At 33.9% G+C, this 18,901-nt stretch overlaps 1 protein-coding gene across 1 annotated transcript; it reads left to right on the forward strand.

The window, feature by feature from the left end:
- Positions 1 to 13,569: 13,569 nt before the first annotated feature.
- Positions 13,570 to 18,868, forward strand: LOC125672252 (alpha-(1,3)-fucosyltransferase 10-like). Its single transcript, XM_048908437.2, has 9 exons — positions 13,570 to 13,630; positions 14,190 to 14,262; positions 14,402 to 14,436; positions 14,612 to 14,685; positions 14,766 to 14,968; positions 15,428 to 15,649; positions 15,941 to 16,131; positions 17,953 to 18,139; positions 18,294 to 18,868. Exons 3-9 carry the CDS (start codon positions 14,429 to 14,431, stop codon positions 18,831 to 18,833), a joined length of 1,425 nt encoding a protein of 474 aa, XP_048764394.1. The 5' UTR covers positions 13,570 to 13,630; positions 14,190 to 14,262; positions 14,402 to 14,428; the 3' UTR covers positions 18,834 to 18,868.
- The last annotated feature ends 33 nt before the right edge of the window (positions 18,869 to 18,901 follow it).

The raw sequence follows: 18,901 nt of genomic DNA on the forward strand, positions 1-18,901 counted from the left end.
TGACATACTATACCTTACAAAGCCCCATGGGGATCTGGGTTAGAATAGGTCCTCAGTACCCCTTGCTTGTCGTAAGAGGCGACTAAATGGGGCGGTCCTTCGGGTGAGACTGCAAAAACTGAGGTCCCGTGTCACAGCAGGTGTGGCACGATAAAGATCCCTCCCTGCTCAAAGGCCGTAAGCGCTGAGCACAGGCCTAAATTTTGCAGCCCTTCACCGGCAATGGTGACGTCTCAGTCCACATTCATGAGTGAAAGATTCCCGAGAGGGACGTTAAACAATATTCAATCAATCATAAAACTATGCACAGCGCCATAGAGATTTTTCAAAATGGCGACCGTTGATTGTCACTTTTTTACACCCAAAGTCAATAAAAGCGTGCAATTGAGGGTTTCAAAATCATAGTTTATCGACCATTCAAAATATATATGGTAACATGCGTTTATTAATGGTAAATATCTGTTGAACACTCACCTCAAATTGTTTCAAGTTAAGTATGACAGATTTTTTTTTACAGTCGGTCAAAGTATGGTATATTTTTCGAGATTTTTCTCACATGTAACCTTCGTTACTGAGTCCTTGACATGATAATATGTAAGATAAACATTAATTTTCCATGTATTATTCCATAACTTGTATTGGAATTGACTGAGCATATATTTTTCTAATTTGCGAAAGACAATAAATACAGGTTTTCAAAGAAAATATTTAATTAACACAACAAGAAATTATCTGCTGTAAAAGTCAGCAATAAGATTTTAAGAACGCAAAATAAACGACTAGATATCACTTTCAATATCTTTGAAATGGCAAAAAATAAAATTAATTAACAAATATTCTCGAACAGTTCAATATGTATGAAACATAAAAACAAAAGACTAGCAATAGATATAGAACGATAGCTTTTTTGTATGTAAATGAAGTAGCGCTATAATTATGTAACGTATGTTTCAACACTTACATAACAGTACATCCATGAAAATATTATGCCAAAACGATGTCACCATCAGTTATTCTTTACGATTGATGTTGCAAAATCATAACGACATCACTTAATTCAATGGAAATACCAATTTTAATAGAAATATAACGTAGACAAGCAAAATTTTTTACCAAATGTGTCTTTTCTTCTGAATTTATTAATTTGCAATAAATGTGCGATTAAAACAAAAGTGATAGATTGATGTTTCGCTATATAAATGCCAATGATTCTTATAGAAATAACAGACACATATTTTGAAACCTGGATTGCTCTTTGTTATAATAAACAATGAAAGTAACGTATGTTTCTTATTTTTCCTTTCATTACTATAAACACATCATTTCTATTCAAAAAATGGAAAGAATCATATGTACCCATTTCTAACAATCTGTTTACAATAATAATATAAAGAAAATGTTTAATTTCCCAACATTTTGATTAAATGTATACCGAATCTTATGTTTTTGTTGCTTATTTTGGAATACCTTTCCATAGAAACTGTCAGTATAATCCACCACGCGGCGTTATGAATGAATATTTAACGTGAACCTTAAGACATAGATGTCCCCTATTAATTTTGAGGTCAAAAGGACAACGGTTAAACTACTCTGGACATACGCTATTGTCCGTTGAGAAATCTTTCCTTGATAGACATCAACCTTGAAACACTGGTGCCCCTTATGAATAGATGACCCCCATTGGATTCCAAGTCACAAGGTCAAAGGTCATACAAAATTACTCAAATGACCAGTTGCTTATAAGTATTTTGAGAGACAAAACTTACATGTATCATTATGGTAGCCTTTGACCGGTAGTTAAACCTTTATTTTCACCGTCTATACAGACATTCTACCTTTTCAGTATTGCCACAAGGGGAGAATATTATATTATTTCTAAAACATTTTTTTCATGGTTCTTATGTTTTAATACATTTTTTTCATGGTAGTTATTCTGTACTTCTACTCTCGCAAGCGCCATTTCTGAAAAAAATAAATAAAAAATTAAAAACAAGTAGAATAATATTACGTAACGGAATTTCTGGTAACATGTGTTACACTCAGATAAAATATTTTTGAATGATTTCTCTATAAGATTGCATAGAACAATCATCAGAGATTAGTCCCTTCATTTCTAAGATATATTATGAAAAGATGCTGAATTCTAGCAAATTGATAAATGTAGAGTTGCATAGTTACATGTATCATAAATAGGACAGTAGCAGAGGAAAACATGGCCTGTATTTCTTGCAGAGGATATCTGTATATGCTAGTGAATACGGGAACAATAACACATTTGTTTCTTCATAACATAGTTGATATTCAACAAACATATCATTAATGATTATATTTTGTCAATATGTAGTTCAATATTTGATGTCTAATCAAGCATTTCATTAAGTAGCATACGTTACTTTGAGTAACGTATGTTACCAGCATTCTACTCAATGTAATTCTTACACCAGAAGAATTTCGAGATATTTGGAATACGATATACATTCTTTGATATCAGAAGAACAAATTCAGACCAAAACATTCCATCTGCTTAATCAATATTGTATATCAAACATTGCAGTTGTTGTAACAGTACTTACCGTAAGAGAAAATTAATCCTAATTCTCAAAGTTTAACACGTATTGACTTTCAAACTCAAATGTTCATAGTAGACGTTCATGTCGTATACAACACCATGCAGAGAGAGAGAGAGAGAGAGCAAAAATACGCCGGAAATTGTTCTATCATTCCCTTTAATTAATTTCTCGGTAACGAATGTTACATCACGAATGTTACATCTTGACACGTTTGTCAAATTTCAGACCAACCAATGACTTCTGCAAAAGAAATGTTTATATTTTCATTCTCTGTACACTACGAGATTTTCATAAAAGGGGTAACATTTGCTCTGCAAATACGTTTTCTTAAAAAGTTTATTGTATCGTATGTTACATTTCTAAAATCAGAATGCAAAATTTTGAGAATATGATGACTTCTTCTCAATGCCACATCCAAATATCGCTTGGTGAATATTTTGCCACAGTTTTTGAATATTTTAGCGCCAAAATAGATCAAAAACATAAAGATAATACGAAATCTTTGTCCATACATTGGGTGTTTAATTGACCCTATGATCACAAAATATAATCTGGCGACATGGAGTAATATATACATTGTACACCACTGCTTAAAATCATACGCAAAAGTTGTTTAACTTTTATTGAATGAAAATTTAGGAAATACAAATGATATTAACGCAAAGAAAATTTAAAAACACGCTCTCAGATTTTTATATTTGCTTGTTCAATTTTAAAAATTGAGTCGGCGACAGTCACGTACGTTACAAAATTAGGGTATCTACGCTTCCTACCAAGTTTATAAGTAAAGGGGAAATAAAAAGTATACCATGCCTAGGGAGGCTATGGGTCCATGAATGTATAGCACACAAAATATATGATTTGGTATAGCTTATTTTCTAATAAAGTGCCGGCGACATCGATTGCACGCTTTTATTGACTTTGAGTGTTTAACGTCCCTCGAGAGAATTTTTCACTCAAATGGAGACGTCACCAATACCGGTGAAGGACTTTAAATTTGGCCTATGCTCGGCGCTTACGGCCATTGAGCAGTGAGGGTTCTTTAGCGAGCCACACCTCCTGTGACACGGGATATCCGTTTTTAAGGTAATCTCCAAGGACCCGTGACATTCACGCCCGATGCTAAGCGTTTGGCGATGGAACTGTCACTACCTATTTTAACGATAAGTCTGTCACGACCGGGATTCGAACCTCGACCTTCCGCATGCGGGACGAACGTTCTACCTCTAGACCGCCGCCGCGACTGTAAACAAGGAGCCACTTCAAAATAGGCAATCAATAAAAAGTATGAAAAACTGACTTACTATTCTTAATACTTTGTGAGTTGACCTTTGGATCTTACTACAACCTAGTCCTGAATTCGACGGGGAATTGATAAGTATAGGTTTTTTTTTACATACATGTACTCTGGGGCGATGTTTTGCCATATATGTCAAGTATTGCGTTAAAAAATTCATCTCGTTTGGTGATGTCTCTGGCCGTGTTTTGAAGTGAACGTTTTATTTTCAACCACATATTTTCAATCATAATAATGTCCGGGGACTGCGCCGGCCATGTAATGGAAGGAATGTTGTTGTTTTGTTTATATTCACACGTAGTCCTGGTCCTGTCCACGGGTGCGTTGTCATCTTGAAATAGATAAGGTTTGTTGAGAAATTGTCTCGCTATAACTGACCACAAATGTTCGTCAAGTATGTCAATATACTTTTGAGCAGTTTAATTATGTCACCGCCATCAACAAGACACAAAGTCCTTACACCATCATACATGTATGTAAGTGATGCATCCCACACCATATCTGCAATGCGACGTTTACGTGGAGGGCACATGCACTGGGGTGGATACATGTACGCCTCATTTGCTTTTCTCCAGACATAAACCCTGTGTTTATCTCCAATAACAACTTGACTTTCATCAGAAAATATGATATTCTGCCTATACTGTTCCACTGTCAGACGTCGTTTCCCTAAACACCAAGGTAATCGCTTTCTCCGATTAACTTCAGGAATAACCTTCACTAAGCGCACGGTACTGGTGTCACTTTACGTTACACTTATAACGTCATAAATTGTGGCAAAATATAAGCACGAAAGCAACGTCACATTTTAAACAAATTCATTATCTCCTAGCTGTAATATCATAACTAAAGCACATGCATGATTTTATGTTTAAAAATTCAAAATAAATCTTTGTGCGTTTTCGTACGACGTTTCTGTGATGTCCTTTATTTCTATGAAATATGTGGACTGTACATAAATGAACAGTTTCTGTTCGACATTTTCCTTCATTTAAATCCACTTTTGTGTAATATCGTTTACTGTCCTGTATCTGTTGCTTTTGACCGCCAAAATAACAAAGTTTTCGTCTCAGTGCGACAACTTTCGAGGTCTACCAACTCGTGGTATATTTTCCACATTCCCCCCATTGAATATATTTCCTCCAAACAGTCCCGTGATGATCCGAGTTAGAATAGGCCCTTAGTACCCCTTGCTTGTAGTAAGAGGCGACTACATGCAGGCGGTCCTTTGGATGAGACCACAAAAATCGAGGTCCCGTGTCACAGCAGTTGTGGCACGAAAGATCCCTCCCTGCTCAAAGGCCATAAGCGCCGAGCACATGCCTAAATTTTGCAGCCCTTCAACGGCAATGGTGTCGTCTCCATATGAGTAAAAGATTTTGGAGAGGGACTTTAAACAACATACAATCAATCAATCTTCCAAACAGATATAACGGAATATTCACTAATTTCCAAAGTTTTGTGGTTCTTGCTTTTAAGAGCTCTGCGATAAGATGTTTAACTTCCCCAACTCAGTTCACTAGGTTAATATTCTGCTTGTTTACATTCACTTAAAGGGAAAGGCAACCACATTGTTGCTTTTATGAATAAAGTATTACTTACTGATATCGTAAATGATGGTCTTTAACAAAGAAAATCTTTGCTTAACGATTAAATCAATATTAATCTATCATATATCTTAAGGTGGGTCGATCCTCATGTGACTTATCAATATTAATGGTTAAAAGTGGAAAAACTGTATAAATTTCCACTCAATATAGTTTAATCTAACCAATAACCAAAGAAAATGTGTATGTTGCCACCCTTTTAAAGATGTCAGACATACAAAAACAGAAGCATATATCAACATAAAAAAAATCGCACATTTTCTTTATACAGAATGATAAAAATTAATAAAAACTTATTGAAATGACGTATTTTAAATGTCAACAGTTTACGAAATCTGATAATTCATAGATATATAAAAATTCATTGTGGATATTAGTGAAATCATTGTGTCATATACATGCAGTAGAGGAAATTCCAGTATAGGAGTTATTGCCCTTGACAACACTTTTAAAATCATAAATAATTGATTAATTATGGAAAATAAAAGCTTTTTCAGTATCAAAAGTTTACCAATTTTTTTTATTTTATTCAGTGAATAAAATTCCTCTGAAAGATATATTTCAATCATGCGAAAAATTTAATTTAATAAAGATTTTGCAAAAACCTATGACATCACATGTGGATCGATCAACCTTAAATTACTTGTCGATAAGATAGCAGACATTGAAGTTTAATTTATGACGTCAAACCGTCGGTTCCAGTTTATTTCATCTACAGCACTGTAGACATGACAAGTCACAAATAGTTAAGTGTGGAGCCGTATAGATTTGAGCATGTTCTTTTGCAAGAAATTAAAAAAAAAGAAGACGTTTAGTCAAGTCGCAGACCAGGCAGACGGTACATGTTTTTTCGTCATGTAAATGTCTCGAACCTCAACTTGCTACAATGTATTACGCAAATTAAATGATGGATCCACAGTTTACAGTCTTTTCGTTCCCGATGACTTGGTTGGGTCAGGAAGTTCGAGAGAAAATACTTTCTTCACATTTCCCCTTTGCATTAGTGCACTTTTCTACTTGACAGGAAGACATCAACCTATTTATTCGTAAAATCTACCACATGCACATCTTTGATGATCTTTGGATCTCATCAAAACCGGAACAAACGGTGTGATGTCAAAATTATTGATTTTTGTGGTCTTAAATACAAAAGACATGGCATGGCAGCCTCTATAGATGGCGGAAATTTCAATTTTTACGTTTTCAAATTAGTACTGAAGCTTATCTAGGCCGTACATGTATATCAACAGAATAGTATGACAATTTTTTTATCATATAATTAATCGTAATACACCGTAGGCTATCATAATGTAAATTTTTTGGTTTGCCTTTCCCTTCAAAAAGTTGTTGACGACAATAAGTATAAAATTACGTCCTTTCCTACATAACGATAATTCGATCAAACATTCAATGGATAAATCGTATTTTCTGTAGAGTTATCGCTCTTTTCATAATCGAGACGCGCAATTTAGCCGTCGACATTTAAAACAAAAACGCGAACATCGTTGCAATGGAGCTGTATTTACATTGCATCACATGTGACAGCATAAAGTGAGTCAATCCCACAGTTTCACAACATTTCTGATATTTTATTGACACTCTCATTTGACATAATGTATATTATTTCAAAGTACCAGGTGATTCATAAACATAAATCCTGTCCATATATCATGCAATATTTATGTGTTAACAAATTTGAGTAAAACTATTATGAATTACAAAATGATCTATGACATGCATTGCTTCTCACTCCCTCACCATCACTCTTAATTCAATGTTTTCGCCACTGAAAATGATTGATTGATTTTGACATATAATACAGCTAAAAAAAATATCAAAATTCCTTCATTCAGCATCATGATGAATATGAAAAACAGTTGCAACTATCATGATGTAACTTCAAACATGAAGAGGAACAGTAACACAAAACTACAAGGAATGTTAAGGACTAAATAGTGAAAATCAACTTGAAATGAATATTGATTTTAAACGAACTCGGCATTAATCCCACATTTGGGAATCATACTTGCACTCCAACTGCCCTTTCAAAAGATGAAATTCTTCAAAACCATGCTTCAGTTTTAAGTACTAGTCTCTGTAAGAATCATGCAGAAGGTGGCATACTGATAATCTTGGATTTTAACAAAACTTTCCATAACTCTTCGTTACAATGGTATATAATGACATACAAAGTAAAAATTCTGTGCGACAACGGTTACTATGGAAAATTCAGTATTTGGGTTTCCATAGCAACCAGTGCATAGTGAATTGCAAAGTGAACAAATGCACACTTTTTGAAATTTGTATATGGAAGAAAATAAAACGTTTTAAAATAAAGTGACAATTTATTTGGGAAAGGCAAGGGTTACCTCAAAATAAAAATATACAATAATAATGAAATACTGTTATATGGTGCATGTAGAGGATATTGGGATAGGCATGGTTTTAATATCAAACAATTTTCTGTAAATTTGACAATTTTATGATATTTTAAATACATATTACTAAAATTTTCGGAAAAGTGCCAAATTCTGGTGCATAATTTCAAAACAAGGAATATTAAGTGTACTCAAAATAAAAATCAAAAGAGTCGGAACCACACACAGTAATGGTTGCTAGGCAACTATTTTGGGCCCATTTATAACACACTGAAACATGAATATTTACAATGTATGAATTGAAATGATAATATTCACTAATAATAAATACAATTCATAATGCTCCACAATATTTAAGTGACAATTCGGACCCAATGAAGACTTTAGACTTAACCATATCACCATAGCAACCAATCATCCTTAGCAACAAACATAAAGTTTCAAGTTGTAGGATTCAAATGCAATGAAGTGAGGATATGATACAATTATACCAACATATAATTTTCTACAGATATGTCAGGCCTATTGAAGACATCACATTTAACCATATCTCCATAGCAACCAATTTTCCCACCTAGCAACAACCATAAAATTTCAAATTGTACTATTAACTTCACTGAAGTGAGAATTTCATGTAAATATATCACAATAAAATTCTCTATTGACATGTTGGACCCACTGAAGACATTAGATTTAACCATGTTTCCATAACAATGAATTTTCCTTAACAACACACCTAAAATTTCAATTTGTATTATACAATTGCACTGAAATCAGAGTATAATACAAAAACATCACCATATAATTCTCCATTGACATGAATTCTATGTCTACGTCTTTGGAATTAATTTACATTCATGGTAAAATTTGTAGTTTACAATACATATCGACAATTTTACTTTTGTAAAATTATCAGATCTACATGTAAATAAACATAACTATATCCAAGCTGCTCCTAAAATTATTATACCTAAATGTTTACAGCTTTATTCTCTTTTAGAGTATCTATGGAAATCAATTTCACTTTAGCAACATGCATTACAATGAATGTATCAGCATTTTATAATAAATTCCTTTCAAGAATCATCATACACATAATAGGTATCAATAAAAAAACATTGATCAAAATTCTGATGTGCTAATATTAATTGTAAATAAGCACTGAAAGCAAACAGATGTAAACACAATTCAATTGGATAATACAGCTGTTATTTCCTCAATGGCCTCTATTTTTTCAATGAGAGATAAGGCTGATTCAATGTCCTCAGGACGTTTGGACTGTGTTTTCTTTTCTGCAGCCAATCTGGAGAAAAAGGAAGCAATTTGACTGGATTCCAAATACTCCGATGATGCAAATACTTTTATGCCATTTTCCATGGCCACACGCATGTTTTTTGCAATGGCAGAAGGATTAGCTCTACTTCCAGTGTTTTCTCCATAAAAAAACCCCTGATTTGAAATATGCCTTTACTTTTTCTGAGAAACGCACTTTCTTCCTGTCCTTTTTCAATGCCCATCCTTGGTCACTCTTCTGACTGGATTCCTGCACTATGCTGCTCTGCTGGTCATGATCAAATTTTGAAATGTTCAGCATCTCAGACAAATTGGTGCATGCATCATATCATCTTAACTTGATTTTGTCTTAAGTGGTCATTTGCTGGAGGTCAAAGTTGTGGTCTCCAAGTAGGCAATGCTCATGCATAGCATTAAAAGATGAAAAGGCCTGACTGCATCCCTCTGGACAACCAAAACCATTATCTACAGGTGTTGCTTTGATAGATCCTTCTACTTTTGATGGCAACTTAAAGTCCTCAATGATCTTCAATGACCTACAAAAGGTTATAAATATAAATATATATATATATATATATATATATATATATATATATATATTAAAAGAAATAGAATAAACAGTACACAAAGTTAAAATTTTAACGCAAGTGCTTTCATTTTATAATCCTCAGGTGTTAAATTTTAAAATAGTAACGCCTGAGGATTATAAAATGATTATAAAATATCTTATACTGGACACTGTGATTTTTAAAAAACCCAATTTGGATATATATATATATATATATATATATATATATATGAAAGTGTATTGTGTTTGCCCAACTATCTATTTTGTATTGCTTGTAGGAGTTATGAGATTGATCACTGTTCGTTATCTTCACCTTGCATATATATATATATATATATATATATATATATATATATATATATATATATGAAAGGTGTATTGATTGCTTTTGCTGACTGATAAAGTAACATAAATGATTTTGTTTTCTATATGCACACATGTATTACCTTTCATCACTGTTGTAAACTGATCATTTTGAATTTCTAATTTCTGTCCACAACCTATATCATATGATCTCCAAGCATGCAGCGATCCATCATCTTTGATCTCAATGTTTGACAGTTTGGAGATTCCTTTTATAAGACAAGTGGCTGAATCTGAAGGGGAAATCATGATTTCTGCATGTGCTGCCTGACAGCTTGTGATTCCTCCACATTCATCAAGGGCTGCCTTCATATCATAAGCACTTAAAACACTTTTTCCCTCTGTCACACTTTTTCGAATTTTTGCCCTCATGTGAGCTATTTCGGCATCGCAATAGGATTTTCCACTTTGTGCCTCACTGAAGTCATATCTCCTGACTAGGACACCTGAAATGCATGTGTATAATACTGACTTAGAACCCTGAATATTGTTATGTGAATTATTTGACATATTTGAATTAATACAAGCATTGAATTATTATTCTTTCCCAATAATCTTCATTAAAACAATGCGTGGAATGATTCAAATCATGATACACATATCATTAATTCAGCAAACGAATAAACAATATCTTACATTAAATGAATGTACTTTTAAATGACTTAGAATTAAAGATTATCTTTATATTAAATTGATCATTAATTCAATTGAAGAGAATAATAATCCGACTACAGTGTGGAATCTTTCAATTACTGTTTCCTTCAATTGATTCACGTATCATTGATTTTTTGATGGTATTCTTTTTATTATATCGTTGAATGCATAAATAGAATTACAGATACCTATATAAATAAAACAATATCTTCAGTTACAAATTTGCATGTATCCACGATTAGTATACATGTAATCTGCATACCAGTTCTATGGCTAATGGAAGGCAATGACAGCCACAAATTTCCACAGTGGTAACATCCCGCATTATCACTACGTAGGAATACAGAGGTGATATGTGGTAGCTGCTTTATAAGAGTATGTAGAGTGTGCTCCAACAATTGTGCAACTGCATTCCAGTCTTGTTTGGTAGATTCCAAGCAATGAGTAAAAGATCTATTCTGAAATTTAAAGGTTTGAAATATTGATAATACAGACATCAATTGGAAAATTTTAAATATATTCATATGTTCTGCCTACCTAATTATATGGAGAATCAAAATACTTACATTCAATATCCCAGTCAACTGGACGAATGAATATGCATTGCTGTACATATACTTGATTCCTATACTTGACAAAACCTTTAAAACATAGATACACTGCTGGATCCAGTAAATGTTCTATCGGGTCCCGATCTTTGCTCCTCACGGAAATTTTAACAGCTGTGAAAGAGAAACTTCAAACGTATTGTGCCACAACATATGCCAGAAGTGATGTAAATCAAATGTAGATTCTAAAAAACTTTTAGTAAATTTGAAAATACAATATTTTTATCAAATCAACAACATTAAAACGTATGACTTTCAATAATATACACGACCATTCCTCGCGATAAGTTAAAAGAATACACTTTTTGACATCATAGACAGTTGCTTCTTTAACAAAAAAGGAAATATTCATATCTAGTGATCAGTCTGACATTCAAAAATTTACTTTGTTAAACATCACTCCGATTCTACGTACTCTAAAGTTGATATTAAAATCATGCTGGAGTTTCTCATTAAAAATATCTTCGTAGTCTTTGGTGGTCAGGTTTTTCAACAGTCTGTTGGAATTCCTATGGGCAAGAACTTTATTAGCTGACCTTTTCTATATTCTTATGAGGCAGAATTTATTCAAAAGGTTCTACATGAGAAGAAAAAAAAATCTCTTGCTGTGGCCTTCAACTCGACATTTAAATATATCAACGACGTTTTATCTATTAACAGTAATCATTTTCATTCGTATGTCGATTCGATGTATCCCAGTGAACTCGAAATCAAAGCACTACAGAGTCTTCCACATCTGCTTCGTACTTAGATATTTTACTTAACATAGATGTTAAAGCCAAACAAACAAATTAACTTTATGACAAGCAAAATGATTTCAGCTTCTCCATCGTCAGATTCCCATTTATGTAGCAATAATCCATTGTCACCTGCGTATGGTGTTTATGTATCTCAACCGATTCGATACGCAAGAGTTTGTTCTACGTATGAGCAGTTGTTAAATGGAGCCATGCTACTGGCAAACAAGTTGATGTTACAGGGGTCTCAACAGCCTCGTTTAAAGTCAACATTTCGCAAATTCAATTTTCGTTATAACGATCTAACTTACTATTACAACCTGTCATTGGGTGAAATGCTGTCTGACGTCACATCTGTTTACAAATAATAATGACGTAAACACTTCCGTCTGCTACCAAAGTGTTGACAAATGTGCGCTTAGCGCATATAATATCAAGAAACATGTTCATCCTAGTTCGTTGGTCGGGTCTTTCTGGCAAGCTCGGGAAAGGTATCTCGAACGTATCATGTTTACCGGAAGTACAAAATCGACGCTTCCAACCATTTTGCAGGGCACTCATTTGTGATTATTAACATATAAGACTTATATGGGGAAATCTCATTTCTTGCAAACACCAATCGAAAAGAGACATTATTTTTTTTTATCTTCGTATTTTGATTTGATTTAAATATGGAACCGTAATGCATTCGAAGTTATTTTTCCACTTGCCGAAAAAGTCCGGGAAATGTGCAATTAGATCCGCTTTACTGCTAAACGACCTTCGGTCTGGCATATAATAAATTCCCAATATTCAGTTATTGACCTATAAATGACAGAAACGATGTATAATAATTTGATGCATGCCCTAAACCTACATTTATGGATGATTCGTAACATCTGCATCCGGGTGAAATCAGATCTAGAATTACTACGACTACCGTCTGTTTACAGTTCTAAGTACACCGTACAGGTACCGGAAATTGCTTACAAAACTAAGTTCATATGGGATTCATTTGATAAAATAATAAAACCGAGATGGAAAGGGAGATGACTCTGTATTCTGAAAGAGATATTTTCAAAGTATCCATAGAAAATGAATTATTACCCATTACATTTCTAATATATCTTTCATTTCGATACCAAAGTAGAGAAAATTTTGCTCATTATGAGCAGCTCGTATTCGATTAACTGCACCAGTTCTCATTGTCAAACATAATTATGTGAAGATCTTTAGTTTATGATACTGTAACCGGAATTTTCCGCTTTACGTTACATACTTGTCACTCACTGCTGATAAGTTGTGTGTCCTCAACTTTAAGAAAATATATTGTTTACAACGATGGTACCTGATTAATTAACCGTATGATAATAAATAATCCATCTCAAAAGAGAAACAAATGAAGTGCGTGCAAGTCCGCGAGTATTTTGAACAGCTGTGTATGAATTTTATGATGTAAACAATGACCCACTAGTCTATCTGAATAAACAAAAGACTGGGCATTCCATAGTTGTTAATACAAAATCTTTATCAATGAGGATGACCGACGTGTCATTTAAATCTGTCAAGAACTCAGGTAAAACAAGAACATTTAGTATTCTATAAATAACGCCAATAAGAAAACGTTTTATGCATTTTTAACACTATATGTAGCGAATGATTTTCTCATTGTTGAATATCATCAAAACCAATCGTATATCTTACTCATCTGTTACTTGCTATTGAACCGATATAAAACATTAATGGATTTATTCACTGTTGAATCAGTTTGGGTCAACAGATCAATACTGGGATTGTCAACTGACACTTCACCCGTTATTACCTAATGCTCAGATTTCTGCTTTATTTATTAACGTTGTTTGTTGTGTTTTTTTTTAATTCATTTATTTATTTTTTGTGTAAATAAAATCTCACTTTCAGGAAAAACAAAATATATCAGATTGTGGTGCATGTATAACCTATATCTGGCGCTGCATCTTTATTGATCGCATGCGCATTGTATATGTATAATTAACCCACGTATAACTACCTCAGGATGAATAGAAATCAATCTGTGACCATTATATTTGATCGAGAAGTATCTTGCGTTAGGTGAAGAAACTACAGTTTATATTTTATCTATTTGATGATTTCAGAAATGAGAAAAAGACACAATTGCTCAAGACGAGGAGAGGTCGCAGAAAAGTGGGGCACTTTCTAAAACAAAAGGTATACTAGTATAAGTTTCCTTTCAGGATAGCAAGAATGCCTATAACGAGAAAAATATACAAATGTTTAGTGTTTCAACTGGGTTTTTCAAAGCTTATCTCTGATGTTTAAAACCATTTCGTATCATTTGGCATTACAGAGGCAACCATTAGTCGTCCAGTGAGCGATGTTTCGGTAAGACTTAAAGATATCAATTGATTTAGTAAGACAGTTAATGATGCAAGGTCAATTGACCAATATTAAAACCACATCCACGCTGTCTTCAAAATTGTGGATAAGAAATTAGTTTGTGTGCATAAATGTAATATGATTTTATAACTAAAATAGATGTATTTTACATTTCTACCAGGAAGTTAAGAAAATGCCTGCATCATTGCAAATTCCTGCTATGTTTCGTGTTGATTTTCATAGCCTTGTATAACAGTAAGTATTTTCCTTTTTGCATTAGTACATAGCCTTGTATACATTCAAAGAAGAACAGAGATGTTTTTAATATTTTGTAGCAAGAAGATCAAATAATGATCCGTATTCGTTAGAACAGAGGGTCCAACAATTCAGTGAAAAAGATCATAAAATTACACCATTTCTTCCCGTTATATTATGGTGGACCACTTATGGTGGGAAAACAGACGACGATGTACTGTGTGGAGAGGTCAAATGTCGAGTCAGTGTGAACAGGGCATTAAAATCTCACAAAGATGTTAAGGTAAAATTTCAGTTAAATTTGTGATTAATAGGACTCTCTCAAGCAATGGATTTTAAAACAGCGAAATAGCAGAGGAAGTGGTTACTAGCGGCTAATAAGAACAGAGAAGTGCATTGTCACAGACTGCACGTTAAGGGTTATTTAACTGATGTATAGGTGATCTGTTTCGTGATGCTTTCAAGCTTAGTAGTCCTTTGATAAGTGAAAATTGAGAATATCTTATTTCGTGGGAACGCATTTTATTTCGAGGGAGCGAATTTTCTTTCGTGGGAACGAATTTTATTTCGTGGGAACAATTTCTTTAAAAAATTCTCCCACCTGTCCTAAACCAACTACCATAATGTAGTATATGTGTAGCATTTTATATAATTAGAGTCAGAAGGTATACATATGATAGCACGAAACTAAAACAGCCACAATAATACTTATGTTACATGCATGTCTCTATGTTCTCCCTAGGCTATTGTTTTTTACGGGACCTCTTTGGAGCTGGCGGACATGCCACTACCGCGGAATCCAGACCATATCTGGGGTCTGAAACACGAGGAATCGCCCAAAAACAACGACTATCTCTTTTCACACGAGGAAATTGTTTCTTTATTTAATTATACATCGACATTCAAACGACAGTCTGACTACCCTCTCCCCACTCAGCACCTTCCTAACTTGGACTACCTAATGGCAAGTACTTTATGATAAATTATCTTTATTGAAATGAGCCTTTTAAAAAAGATTCAATTTACTTGAAAAATAGGCTTAATGGAGCTAATTTCTAATTGTTTATCAATTTGCAATAAGTTTAAATCTTGGTTGAATTTTAAAGTTAATAATGTCGTGTTCTGTATTTCATGTCAATCATTGAAACATGTTGAAAATTTCTGAACTGTAAACATCTTCAGATGTAAAGCTTAAAAACTATACCTTTTGGGATTTTTTAAAAATAAAGTTTAACACTTTATTGCAACATTTCAGGACAACATGTTCGTCGTTGATACTAAAACCAAGTCTGCGTTGAGGAAGACAGAGAATCTAGCGCCAGTACTTTATATCCAAAGCGACTGTGGGGCACCTTCGGATAGGGATGAGTTTGTAAAACTTCTCAAAAAGCATATCCAAATAGACTCCTATGGTAGATGTTTACACAATAAAGACCTCCCTGAACAGTATGTGGTAACTAACTTATAGAATTCAAAGTGTGATATCCTTAGACTAACCTATAGAATTCAAAGTGTGATGATCTTAGACTAACCTATAGAATTCAAAGTGTGATGACCTTAGACTAACCTATAGAATTCAAAGTGTGATGACCTTAGACTAACCTATAGAATTCAAAGTATGATGACCTTAGACTAACCTATAGAATTCAAAGTGTGATGACCTTAGACTAACCTATAGAATTCAAAGTGTGATGACCTTAGACTAACCTATAGAATTCAAAGTGGGATGACCTTAGACTAACCTATAGAATTCAAAGTGCGATAACCTTAGACTAATCTTGGACTTCAACATTTTTCTAAAGAGCAATATAACACAGATTATGATTAATCGAATTGATGTATTCTTCTGAGAATTTGGGTACAACAAGAGGTACTGTGAGCAATGCTCACTAAGAATACCCCCCGCTTACCCCAATCTCCCAAAGGGTGTTGGTAATAGGTATAAACTACCTCTTTTCTGAGTGTAAAAAACAAATGGCATGACAAACCGAACCATATTGCTACTTCGATGTCCAGTGCGCGTGACCTTTGACCTTTTGACCCCAAAATCGATAGGGAACATCCTCATCCCATGGGTAGTCCATATGTATGATATGGTGACGGTAGGTGGAAAGGATAATGCTTTAGAGTCCGGAAACCATTGCGTCTACAGACGGACGGACGGACGGACAGACGGACAACCCGATTCCAGTATACCCCCCCCCCCACAACTTGTTGCGGGGGGTAGAATAAGATACATAATGATTATGTCTCTGGTACAACAAACATGAAGTAACCTCGGATGCTGTAAATACGATCGTAATGACAAATTGTGTACATGTGTTTAAGGATATATAGGTTTAGAAATAAGTTTTATTCTTAATTACATACATAAGTATCATGAAAATTATTTTTTTTTCGACTAATTTGTTCGTCAGAGCATTCAGGAATTTCAAGCTTTTGTCTCACAAAGACTTGGACCAAATGCAAAAGACCTTCGATGATATTCATTACACATGTCATATAGGGCCATGTGTCATGCATGATCTTCAAACGAAAACACAACCTATATACATGTAGCTATTGGTGTAATCGTGCTCACCAGGTGTGCTTTTTCAGGTGATTGGATGATCGGAGCAATATTGATTTATCGTCAAAATTTCAGCTATACAGTGTAATTGTTCCAGAATGATAGTGGGATGAAATATTTCCATTTGTATTCTGAAGCATACTGTATGAAGATTTCATAGACAAAACAGACACGGTGAAAACAGGTTAACTCCTATATTACATGTGCATTGTATGTAGAACTTTATGGTGGAGCTGTCATACTGTCATAATGAACTTAATTTGAATTGCAGGAAATCACGTTACAGCATTGGTCTTATAAATGATTTTAAAGTTTCATAATTCTAGTATACACACTGTGAGGCGTCAAAATTGAAATATTTCTATGTTTCACAAGTTCTGAAATACAATTAAATAGTATAATTTGGACAATCATTTGCAAGACCCAAGAACGAAAAACAGAAAAATCGTCAAGAAAAGGATTGCACATCTGTACATGAATGTGTGACGATATGTAAAATTACACTGTAGTCCAATGCATACACACACACTAAAAAGGGAAGCGACCTCCTTATCATATTGCCAAATATGTTTGTACACGTTTCACAATAAACGACTTGGGATATATTTGTACATTCTCTCTGTATTCAAAAACTGACCATAAATTCATAATATCTATGAATTTGGATACATGGATTAATAAATACATTTCTTTTATAGCATCAGATTTGAATTTGGCAAAAGTATGGCTGGAATGCATCATGATGACTTCCTTAAGCTGGCAGCAAAATACAAATTTACCCTATCCATGGAAAATGCTGTATGTGACGACTACATCACAGAGAAGTTGTGGCGTCCGCTGAGACTAGGCTCCGTACCAATTGTCTTCGGTTCACCTAACGTAAAGGTAATACAGTGACATTTTATGAACTCATTTAAGAGTTTTCCAAAGACAAATAACATAGGTGTTATTTAGTACCAGGGTTAAATACTTACCTTCTAGCATTTAGTGAGCAGCACTCTAACACCAATGTACAGTAACGGCACAATATACATTTCAGGACTATCTTCCTTCAAATACGTCGGCTATACTGGTATCAGATTTTAAAAGTGCTCAACAACTTGCTGATTACTTAAAAGAGTTGGACAAAAATGATGAAAAGTATAATGAGTACTTGAAATTCAAATCCCTAAGAATAGTAGAAAATCGGAACCTAATCTCTTATATGGAAGATCGCGATTGGGGCGATTTTAGTGCAATTCAGAAGACTCCGAAAAAGTTCTATTCACACATGCAAGGATTTGATTGTTTCATATGTCGCAAAATTCACGAAATACATCAAGCAAAAATGCAAAATAAATTCCCTACGCCACATATAGCAAATACTGATCACTATGGCTGTCCAGCACCAAGACGTTTCGATGAAGATGGACAATATGGAGTCTTTGATGAATGGTTCGCAGAACCGTGGTTTTATTCGAAATATCTGGCAAAGGCATTCCGAAAATACTATGACAGTAATCATCTGAATTTCACACATGACGATTTACAGGCTTTGTCAAAAAAACTGCGAAAATATAATCAAATGGGCAAGACATAAAATACTCTTCGAGAGAAGTAAAATATAAAAACATTTTCACCATGTTGCTTTTTTCTGTTTGTATGAAT

Source organism: Ostrea edulis, chromosome 4, assembly GCF_947568905.1.
Source record: "Ostrea edulis chromosome 4, xbOstEdul1.1, whole genome shotgun sequence".
NCBI classification, from domain to species: domain Eukaryota; kingdom Metazoa; phylum Mollusca; class Bivalvia; order Ostreida; family Ostreidae; genus Ostrea; species Ostrea edulis.